General features: G+C 38.1%; 1 protein-coding gene across 3 annotated transcripts in view; it reads left to right on the plus strand.

The window, feature by feature from the left end:
• Positions 1-12,262, plus strand: part of USP34 (ubiquitin specific peptidase 34) — a 241,144-nt gene that overhangs the window by 227,203 nt on the left and 1,679 nt on the right. For all 3 annotated transcript variants that reach the window (XM_081100602.1, XM_081100603.1, XM_081100604.1), the window contains 3 exons: positions 7,952-8,031; positions 10,888-11,028; positions 11,133-11,276. In XM_081100602.1, coding sequence (XP_080956728.1) covers positions 7,952-8,031; positions 10,888-11,028; positions 11,133-11,276 — 365 coding nt within the window. The remainder of the gene's footprint in view (positions 1-7,951; positions 8,032-10,887; positions 11,029-11,132; positions 11,277-12,262) is intronic.

The following is a 12,262-nucleotide window of genomic DNA, read 5'->3' on the forward strand; positions in this document are numbered from 1 at the left end:
TGTTCTGCTTAGGGAGACAGGCTTATTTCCCCAGCCCTAATCTTGAGGGTAAGTTGAGATCTATAGTGCCAGCTGTGCTTTGGAGCTGGTAACACCAAGAGCAAGCTGACTGGGCTTGCTAGGGTGAAGCAGAGGTGCATATATGAGTAAATTAGGAGGTAAGTTTCATAAAATAGAGAGGTGAGTAGAAAGGGAAATTTGAAAAGGAATATGTGAGAAATAGAAAACAAAACCATCAGTGAATTATTAAGGGGGAAGAAAATGCCAATTAATAAGTAATATTGTCTTTCCAAGGATGTGCCTGAGAGCTGTAGAGAATGCTCCCTTTGGGTGACATTTTTTAGCTGATAAGTGTTTGGAAGACATGTAGCCCTCATCAGATGTCCCTTATCTGAGGACCTCCAGAGTACCCAGGGTCTGTGTGTCTTGCTTCTTTAGGGATGGTCCAGGATCCTCTCCAGTGTTTTGTAGTTTTATTTCAGAGCATGGGATAAATAAAATACTCATGGAATTATCACACAGGTCAAGAAATAGAATGTTACCACACATTATTATAATTATAACCCTATAAGTCCCCTTGTGTTCCTTCTGAATCCTTCCTTTCTTGGAAAAGGTTTTGATCCATTATAGGTAGGGCAAAAGATGTGAACCTATTTTAGGTTTCATTATCCAAGAAGAAGGAAGTGGTAAAAGCTGTCAGGGATAATTCCTCTTCAGAAAAACCATCTTATTGGTAAGTGATTAGAGCATCTTCAGATTTGAAAGGCTGTTCCTTCCACCTGTTATCATTAGCTGAATATATATGTAGCTGAGGTGCCAACATGGTGGTGGGAGGGGTGAGGATATGCTCAGATTGGCCATTTTATGATTGCACAGTTGGGTTGTGGCACTTGGTAAAATGCTAAAACGTAGCAGCAGCAGCAGTGATCAGATGTAAGATAATATCCAAGAGTTCTAGTAACACAGCCTTGCTCCCAGATAAAAAGGGGACTTATAAAGATGCTGACCTAAAAAAAGTTCTTGGTAATTGTGTTCATGTGTTTTTTACCAAAAATTATATGAGGAGCTATTTTAGCTACTTGAACAGCTCTGACCAAATATTGAATGTTCTTTCCTGTTTGGAACTGTTTCTTATCAACGCAAATATACAGTTTCAAGGACATTATATATGGAGGGAAGCAGGAGGAGGGAGGAAAAGGACAACTCAGACATCCACATTAGCTGACTCAGCTTTCATAATATTTTATACTCTTATTATTAAAACCATGAAGCACTGTTTATGCTGTCTCATGGTATTTAGTTCTCTACATATGCATTATTCTATAGAACTTTTTACAAGGAAATATTCTCCAATTGCATCACCATGCATAATATGATAGCCACTAGTCATATGTGAGTGTTGAGAACTTGAAGTTTGATTAAGGAACTGATTTTTTATTTTATTTTAACCAAATTAAATTTAAAGAGCCAGATGTGGCTGGTGGGCTACTGTATTAGAATAGCACATTGGCTGGTGTCTTACAACTAATTGATCACAGCCAGTTACAGATTTCTTTGTTCCTTCTCCACTCCCACTGCTTCACTTGACTAGTCTAAACTAGCCTAAAAAATAATAATAATAATAGCACAGCTCTAGATAGAAACCAAAGCCTTCACAAATTGAGCAGGATAGAAATTTTTCATGGTTATATCTTACTTAATGCAGGAAATTGGATATGAAATAAGACAAAAACCTAAAAACATTGCTTTCCTTGTGCCTTGTATAAATGGAGAGATTATGTCTCAGTGTTTGAAGGCAACTCCTTTTTCCAGCTGACATAATTGTTTCCCGGAGAGGCACCTAGGAAAGAGCTTGAACAAAGCAAAGCCCACATTAATGACTGTAATGGGAAGCAGAGAGTTGAGTTTTCATTTGTATAATTTCTTCAAAAAATTATATTTGACAACAAGGAGAGGAAAGGGTAAGCTTAAGTTGGTTGTGTTCTTAATCATTTGAGTCTTGAGGTTAGATGGTCCAAGGGCCAGAATATTGTGACCAACCATAGGTGGGATTGTCTCAAGACCTATATTGGATTGCAAGTCATTGAATTAAAGTCTTTGTGGTAATTTTCACATGGGTAACTGAGCAGATTTTAAGATTATTAGGGGATAAAAAGGAATTATGTAATAACTATAGATTAGAATTTCAGGGGATAGAGTTTCAAGTACTAAATTGTAAACAAAGGGAGGGTAGAAGTACTTTTGAAGTGAGGACAGTCAGGTATGGGGTTAGGAGAGACAGAAGTGGGAAGAGAATTCAGGAAGGGTGAACATGCTTTTGACTGCCATGTGAAATAACTGTCTGAAACCACAGTATTTTGATACTTTACTATAGCGGAGTTTAGCTAGAAAAGTTCTGACAAAGGGACTGGCACTCTCGATTTTTAAATACTTACTAAAGATACAGTAATTTTGTTTTTTAGTATTTACTAAATATGTAGTTCACAATTCAAAACAATATCAGGTACACATCATAGCACTCACAGCCTCCTACCACTTTTTATTCACTTTTTGTTTATCCCTTTTTTGCATAAAAACAGCAAGTACGGGTTTATTTTTTCCCCCCTTTCTTAAATAAAAATATACTGTAATGATTAAAACCATGTGATGCAGATACGGAAATACACAGGCAGAACAGTGGGAAAACGGTTCAAAAACAAATATAAAGATATACGAGGACACATCAGATCAATGGTGAATGGGTGGTATTGAGATAGTCATCTGGGAGAAGGTGGGAAGCCTTGAATACCTGCTTCATGCCTTAGACCAGTGGTTCTTTAAATAGAGTTCCTCATGTTGTGACCCAACCATAAAATTATTTTTGTTACTACTTCATAACTGTAATGTTGCTACTATTATGAATTGTAATGTAAATATCTAATATGCAGGATGGTCTTAGGCATATTAAGGATCGTTTGACCGCCAAAGGGGTCGCGACCCACTGTTTGAGAACCGCTGCCTTAGACCAAAATGTATTGCAGGAGGATTAATGATTTAATTGTGAAAAGTAAAATCATAGAAATGTTAGAGATTATATAGATGCCACCTTGAGATTTGAAAGACTCAGGAAACAAAACCCAGAAACAATAAGAAATTGAAAATTTTGTCTACATAAAAATACTATATAATTTTTAAAATGCCATAAATTGAATGAAAATACAAAGAAATAATGGGAAAAATATTTGCATTTGTAACAGATAAATGGCTAGTATTGCCAAATAACAGAGTGTTTAGGATTCCGTATGATGGTAAAGAATATAAAGTAAAATAAACAAAAACCATGAATAGGCAGTATACACACACACGCATGCACAGTACATATGAAAAGTAGTCCGAACTTCATAAAGAAAGAAAGCAAATAAGAATTTCTCTTTTTTCCAACTATGAGTTAAAGTTTAGATAAAACACATGTTTGGGGGAAAAACATCTTATACTGGGATCGGTTTGGAGAGGCAATTTGGCATCAACTTAGATCTAGAAAGTCACTCATAAGTGTGTACAACAATATACATAAGATGTTTATTTTCACTTAGTTTGTACTAAGTAAAAATTGGGAACAATCCAATGTCCCTTAATAGGAGCTTTGTTAAATAAACCAAAGTTTATCTAGCCTTTAAAATAAAAAGATGGGGATTGACTGTGGATTATGTGAAAAAAATAAATTGGAAAACTATGCAGACAGAATGTGACATTTGAAACCAATTTTTTAAAAGATTTTTTAAACTGATTTTTTTTTTTCTATAGAGAGCGGGAGAGTTAATGGGAGGGGGAAAGAAAGAGGGAGAAAGAAAGAGGAACGTGAATTGGCTACCTCCTGCATGCCCCCTACCAGGAGATGGAACCTGCTACCGAGGCCTGTGCCTGACTTTTCAGTACATGGAAGGACACTTAACTGACAGCCTCGCTGGCCTGGGCTGATACATTCTCATTTTAAAAGGGGGAAAATCACTCAGTATATGCAAAAAAAATTAACACCTATAGAGGATTATGTTCTAATTGCATATGGATAAAATTATGGGGTGTTTTTATTTTCTCGGTTGAATATCTGTTAAGGTTTAAATTATTTGTAAGGATCATGCGTTGTTTTTGTATTTGGGAAACAAAAAAAGTTTAAAGTAACAGAAAACTGGTACTAAAAATTCTAATACCATTTTTTAGATACTATATAGTTTATGCAGAATTAACAAGATGCTCAAGTAGAATTAAACTTAATTACAAATCCCTAGATTTCATCATTCAGTTAAATAATCTTCAGAGACAAGAATTTATCACCTTTATTATTTAACATGGTTTTGGAAAGTTTGCTTAATGCATTAATAGCCAGAAGTAAAAATAGATTTTCTTAAAGTAACATTATGACATTACTAGAAAATCCATAATCTTCAAATATCTAGAATTGAAAAATTGTTATAGTTGGTAAAAGTAAACGTGTTAAAATTTCAAATCATAAAAAACACAGCACTGGTTCATGCTTTACCTTTTTGTGATGTCAAGGTGGTATTTGATTAGAGAAGCAACTGGTTAGCTGTTTCCGAAAAGGTACTTCAGAACAGGGCCAACCACTTAGTGCAGATCAGAGCCAGCATTTATTAGTCCACCAAAGGCAAATAAATCCCTTTATACTAGACTAATACATGGCAATTATATGTAATAGACATATTTATAATTTTACTTACTATAGCAATTTGGTAATTTACATAGAAAAAAAACCTGGCAGCGGTATTTGAATATTCTGTGGTAGGACCAGCAGATTTTTCCAGTAACCTACAAGGGAAGCCAGGTAGACAACAGTAGGTTACTTAGTGGTTGGAAGTCATAACAAGGGGAATTAGAAGCATCTAAGAGGTCTTGGCGATTCAGTTTCACAGTGGAGCATTGAGACTGAATTGTGGGCCTTTCATCCATTGGCTGGAGCTATCACTTCCCATAGATAATGCTGGGATATGATAAATACTCCTATAAAAACTAGATAAAGAATCATCATATAATTCAGATAGGCGTAACCCTAACTGGTAAATATACATATGAAATATTTTATCCTCACAGCAATCATCTGAACTATTTTACCTACAAAAGCAGTTTTAAGATTTTTCATAACACACCAGCAGCTGCTACAGTATAAGTGTTACTGATGAAGAAAAGATATGTTGCAATAGTTTTTTATTCTTGTGTATTAGTTCCTTTGTGCGTGGGGGATGAAGAAATATAAGTGTATAGAAGCCAGTAGGTTTTAGGCCTGCCCGTCCTGTTTTACTGAGACAAAGCTTGGATGTGCGCCTAAGAACCTGGGTGGCTGCATCACACTGTGCTTTCCGCCCAGTAAGTGACGACCTCGCGAGGCACCGGAGGAGCGTGTGGTGTAGGGTGGTGCCGGTGTCTGCCATGAGTCCCAGAGCCGATGCGCCTGGTCCTCAGTGCTTTGTGAAAATGCTAGGAAGAAAAGGAAACTCTCTTCCTTCCAGAGGAGGCGCCACTTGGAAAGGGAGTAGGTGGGACGATGAGGAGGCTCCTTAGCGCACCGTGGGTGTGTTTCCAGAGGGCAGTGTACAGGATGGCCTAGCAGTGGTCGGCAAACTCATTAGTCACAGAGCCAAATAGCAACAGTACAACGACTGAAATTTCTTTTTTGAGAGCCAAATTTTTTAAACTTAAACTACATAGGTAGGTACATTGTTATTAACTAATTAGGGTACTCCTAAGGCTTAAGAAGAGCCACACTCAAGGGGCCAAAGAGCCGCATATGGCTCGCGAGCCCCAGTTTGCCGACCACGGGCTAGGGAAAATAATGTTTATATTTAATATGTGTGGATCTTACTGTATTACAAAAATACATAACTACTACATCAAACCCATGATTTAGAATCAGATAAATCTAGGGTAGACACAAATGTATCGTTCACTGGCTTTTGGGATGAACCTGAGATTACATAATCTATCTGAGCATAATTTCCTCATCCAAGAAAGGGAACAAAAATGAGAATAATGCCTCCAAATTGAAGAGAAAAGTGTGAATATCTGGCATACCTAGCACAGTAGATGTCAGCATGTGTTTATTTTCTTCTTCACTTGTAAAATAAAGATATTGTATCAGAATATCACTTTAAGCTACCTAGATTATAAAAGGCCTCCATGGGGGTTTTGTTTGTTGTGGTAGTGCTGGCTTTTTGGTAGTTATGGAAAATAGGATTAAAGATAGTTTTACTTTGAAGAAGCAAAGAGAATAAAGACCAGAGAAATAAAAACTGAATTCTACAGTCTGCTTTCCGTAAGAGGGTTTATGTCAGTGCAGCCTTTAGTTCAGGGGTTGGCAAACTTTCTGCAAAGGACTGGATATTAAATATTTTAGATTTGCAGGCTGTATGTGGTCTCTGTCACATATTCTTTGTTTGCCTGTTTATTACACTCCTTTAAAAATGTGAAAACTCATTTTAGCTTACATGGCCATACGAAAACAGGCTGTGGGGCCACAGTTTGCCAGCTCCTGCTCTACTTTTATGGGTAATTATGATGCTGGGATATGGGTTATAGATACTCTGTTCCAACAGTTGATGACATGCCCTTGTTTGCTTACGTATATTAGATACAAGAGAAAGATGATGGAGTTTCCATGGATCTTTATTAAGGGATTAATCTTGACTGGAAAGCAAATGGGTTTGCTCACAAAAGGGAGTCAAGGCATCTTTGGATGACTAAATTGGGTGACTGATCTGATCTGACTTCCCTTTCTAAAATTTTCTCAAATCCTTGGTCTAATCCAGAGGTTGGCAAACAGAGCCTGCATGCTGCTTGTTTTTGTATAACCAGTGAGCTACCTTCAAGCTTAGGAAGGTTTTTGCTTGTTAGGTAGTTTAAAAACCCCCACTAGATTCTGAATAGTTTGTGACACATGAAAACCACATGAGATTTAAATTTCAGTGTTCTTAAAATTTTATTGAAAGACAGCCACACCCATTCATTTAATGTTATCTGTGACTGTTTTCACACTACTCTGCCGAGTTGAGTAGTTTTAAGAGAGGAGATCATATGGCCACAAAGACTAAAATATTTACTGTTTAGCCCTTTACAGAAAAATTTGCTCACTTTAGGTCTAATTTATAATATTTTTTAATGGAGGACATAGCTTTTATTGTATTTCTCCTTCCCCATGATTATACTTTGCCTAGAGGTGGAAGAGTGAAGGATGGGAAATTGACTTCAACTATGGTATCGAAATTTCTGTGGTTTGAGAGGTGGGAGGGCAGAGGGTAGGGGAACAAATTTCTTACAGATGTACTTGACATCTGGAACAGGCAAGAAGAGGAAAGATTAAAACAACAGAGGTTCCAAATAGAATGCTGACATACAGCTAGGTATGGTCTATCCAATAGATCCTAGGAACAAGGCTAGAAGCTGTTAGACTCAGAGCAGTGTTTAATTCTCCCTATCTTTAGAGAAATAAGGTAAAAGAGGAAGTAATGATGTCATCTAATTCTGAATATCTTTTTGATCTTAGGAAAGCTCACGTGCATGGGCGCACACATCTACCTTGCAGTCTAGCTGTTGCATAAAAATTCTATAGGCAAAGTGGTACCTTAATCCAAGAAAGCTTTAGAACACTTGGCGCAGTAACCTTTATTAAATTGTCCCAAATAAAGTTCCAGTACTCAAAAAGCAGAATTGGTTTAAGTTGCCTCAGATTCTTCTGAGAATGAGGTGTGGGATATTAAAAAATTAAAAGTGTACTGCATTCTAAAGTATTTATGTGGTTAAAACATTGGAATGAATTCTTCCCTTTAAGTATTTTACATATTTCTAAAAGATAGAAAATATGCATAGTTATGATTAGAAGTAGCTATTATAATGCACCTGCATTGCAGTTCAATACCTCAGTAGTGCAATTTATAACCTATTCTGATTTCTTTTCAAATATTAGGTATCCTAGTTGCCTATGAAGGTTTGCCACTTCATCTTGCACTGTTTCCCAAACTTTGGACTGAGCTATGCCAGACTCAGGTAAAGAACATTAGTTTTAGATTATTTGGTCTTTAATCTCATATGACCCAGGTGGTCAGTAATTTTAGGAACAATGTGTTGAAAGCTGGCTGGACACTGAGGGCTATTTTAGAATCTTCATAAGTAAAAAATGATTAATGGAAATAATAGCTATTAAGCATCGGGCATCTAGTTGCTCTCTGAAGTTTTTGACTTCGGTAGATTTGTATCACAGGATATCCTATATAATAAAAGGGTAATATGCAAATTGACCCTAACAGCAGAACCACTGGGAATGACTGGTCACTGTGACACACACTGACCACCAGGGGGCAGATGCTCAATGCAGGAGCTGCCCCCTAGTGGTCAGTGCACTCCCACAGGGAGAGCTCTGCTCAGCCACAAGCCGGGCTGACGGTTGCCAGCACAGCGGTGGTGGTGGGAGCCTCTCCCGCCTCCTCAGCAGTGCTAAGGATATCCGACTGCAGCTTAGGTCTGCTCCCCACTGGCAAGTGGACATCCCCCGAGGGCTCCCGGGCTGCCAGAGGGATGTCCGACTGTCAGCTTAGGCCCAGTCCCGTCCCCCCCCCCAGGGAGTGGGCCTAAGCCAGCAGGTGGACATCCCCCAAGGGGTCCCAGACTGCGAGAGGGCACAGGCCAGGCTGAGGTACCCCCCGAATGCACAATTTTTTTGTGCAACGGGGCCTCTAGTTTCTAATAAGCTGTTTATAATTGAATTCTTCATTTGTAGGTCAATATCAATAGCTGTGGTAAAAATCCAAAACGGAGGTACTAGGGGAAGAAGACATGTCACTTCTTGTTCTCTCTGCCTTGCCCCCATTTGTCTCTTGATACCCTCCACCATTCCAAAAGCTCTAGCAGAAACTACTTCAGCAATCTGTCCTTTATCTCTTGCTTATGTTACCTCCAAGTAGTTTTCAAATCGGATGCACTTGTTTTCTCATCATTAATCTCATAAAAAAAACAGGAAATACTGTGCCCTTAAGTATCTGAGAGCCAACCTCTTAAAGTGGGCACCTAAATAACACGTGTTAAATTGTGGAGGGAGAATGTCCTGGAGGGGGGAGAAACCAGATTGGTCCAAAGGTTGGGCTCATTCCTTAGGTCAGGCAAAAAGGATCCCCACTCTTTTAGACCCTGAAAAAGGTATTGTTTTCCTGCCTGATTACATCTGCTCATTTCCAGAGAAAGAGATAGGTTTCTTAACTTCCCTTGGGCATAAACCTTTTATCCACATTATAGTATCTGAATTACTTTGAGCTTGGTCCAGCCTCCTGCCCAGGTATAGTGTTCTGTATGTTCTCATAATGGATCTGTGTCAGGTATTGTAATAGTTGTCTCCTTGTCCCAAACTCTGAGCTCCTCTAGTGCAGACACTTTTATCTGTCATCTCTGTTCCCTGAAGAAATGTCATTCCTACAGTAGGAATCTTGGAAAGGCTAGTCACATTGACCACATGGTTTAGTACTTCATAGACAGTCAGAAAATGAGTTGCTGGTTGATTTTTTAGCTGAGTGGTCTATTCAGTAAATTAAAGCAGATCAGATCTCTGCTTTTTTCCTTCTCTGTTGTTGATCTTTCTTCTTGATTTGGATGGTTGCTTTATTTGTATGTGTTGGTGAGGGCTGCACTCTGCCACTTCCTATTGCTTCCCTATTGCGCTGTACTCTCCTACTCTATTTGGCTTCCCCGCTGCCCCAGAATTCACCATCCCCCAACTGCCAAAACCAGTCCAGCTGAGGCTTCCTAAGTCCCTGCCGGCAATCCTGTGCGAGAACCATAGGCAGAGGCAGAGGCTGTGTGTGACTGGGAGAATAAGGCAGCTTTTCCTGACACCAAAAATCTGAAGACATGGTCCTGGTCCTACTTGACTAATTTTTGGGTGACCTTGAGTATTTTTTTAAAAATACATTTTATTGATTTTTCACAGAGAGGAAGGGAGAGGGATAGAGAGTTAAAAACATCAATGAACGAAAAACATCGATCAGCTGCCTCCTGCACACTCCCCACTGGGGATGTGTCCATTGCCAAGGTACATGCCCTTGACCAGAATTGAACCTGGGACCCTTCAGTCCACAGGCCGACGCTCTATCCTCTAAGCCAAACCAGTTAGGGCGACCTTGAATATTTTACTTTCTAGTTACTGTAAAAAAACTGTAAGTATGTAATGTACATATTATCTAAACTTTTGTCCTATTTTTTAAAAGTCTGTTTTGTTTCCATATAAATGATCTGTTATTAAAACACACATAAGTTATCTAGGGAATATATCTATTAAAAGACATACTACTTGTGTTTAAGAGCCATGACCATTTGAAAACAGGAAAATGAAATTTCCATATATTGGAAACCACTGAGATAATTAGGAAGAGGTTTGCTGTTTATCTTTGCAATATTTATGGGGGGAGGGGGGAAAGAGTTTTAACAAATTACTACTACTAATGAGATAATACAGCAAAAGTTTTAACTCATTTTAGAGAATACATTTAAGTCCTAAAATTATCTCTACCTGTGCTCTGGTTACCTATTATCCATTAATTGGTCCCCTAAAAACATTCTATTTGACCAGTCCTTTAATTCTCTTAATGTTAATTAAAGCTGCATTATTTTAAAGGAAATGTTGGTTAGTTTTGCCATTCAAACCCTTTTATAAGTCTCTTCTGCTAGCACTCACCCATATAGTCCAAGTTAGTAATATTTTAACTGATGGGAGGACAGTTGCTGTAACTGAAAGTTTAGACAGTTACAAGTGTTTTTCCAGTCGGATGCACAGACTCCTGTACATCATAAGCAGTATGTTTGAGGTTTACAGTGATTTCAGTGCTCACCCATCAGTACTTCTTCTCCCCACTTTAGTCTGCCCTGTCAAAAAATTGCATCAAGCTTTTGTGTGAAGATCCCGTTTTTGCAGAATATATAAAATGTATCCTAATGGATGAAAGAACTTTCCTAAACAACAACATTGTCTACACATTCATGACTCATTTTCTTCTAAAGGTATGTTGTACTTTGAAAACTCAGTATGTTACTTCCAGTTAGTTAATGGTTGTGTTTTCATTATGTTGGTCTTTTGGAGATTTTTTTTAATCCCTTTTTTTCAGGTTCAAGGTCAAGTGTTTTCTGAAGCAAACTGTGCCAATTTGATCAGCACCCTTATTACAAACTTGATAAATCAGTATCAGAACCTGCAATCTGATTTCACCAACCGAATTGAAATGTCCAAAGCAAGTGCTGCATTAAATGGGGTAAGAACTGTGGACTTCAGACCTTCCTTACATCAACTCTAAATTTGGCCTTACTGTGATTCTATTATGCCTTCATTATTCAAACTCTAGAAGTCAAATATGAAAAACTAATCAGAGTTTTAAAAATTTGTTCACTATCCCTTTTATGTACATAGCACACACTTTTAAATATACATTTTTTGATTTTTAGAGTAACATCAATTTGAGAATGAAACACTGATTGACTGCCTCCTAGATGTCCCCTAGCGGGGATCAAGCCTGCAACGGGGAAGGTGCCCTGACCAAGAATCAAACCGGCAACCTTTCAGTGTGCACAGGAGACACCCAGTCGAGCCACACTGGCCAGGGTGCACACATGTTCACTACCTTAAAAGACATGAGCTAATGTCATTAAATGCCTAAGGCAGTATGACCACTAAAAGACATTCCCTTTAGCTCAACTTGTTTACATTTTTTGAAACAATTGTGATTTTTCTATTGCCTATTGCTCATAAGTAACTAACCAATCAGATTAATAATCTATTATAAAGCCAGTTAAAACTAGGGAATTAGTAAATTGCCTTATGTTGGCTCCCATGATGGCCATGCCATAGAGTAAAGGAACATCCTGGAAACGTGCTGGCATGTCTCCAGCAGCAGCCTCCTGAGTAACAAAATGCTGGTGCCAGCAGATTACAGAGATGAGGAAGAAGACCATACTGTTTTTCACATATTTGAGAAACGGATTTCTAGATTAATAAGCCCTAAATTTCTCACAGATCATTCAGGGCTTGTTTTTTTTACATTCCTATATAAGTTCTATTCCCCCCCCCACCCCCCCATTTTCAAAAAAACATTATTTGAGTCTCCTGTCTAACTTTTTAAATGATGTGATGTATAAAATAATGGTATTAGTTACTTAGGACTGATGAGATATAGTATCATAACATTGGCTTTCTAGTTGCAGCATTCTTCTAAAAATGCCAGAGAAGCCAGGGTAGCTTCCT

This window comes from Myotis nattereri (assembly GCF_964212035.1).
Source record: "Myotis nattereri genome assembly, chromosome: 10".
NCBI lineage: Eukaryota > Metazoa > Chordata > Mammalia > Chiroptera > Vespertilionidae > Myotis > Myotis nattereri.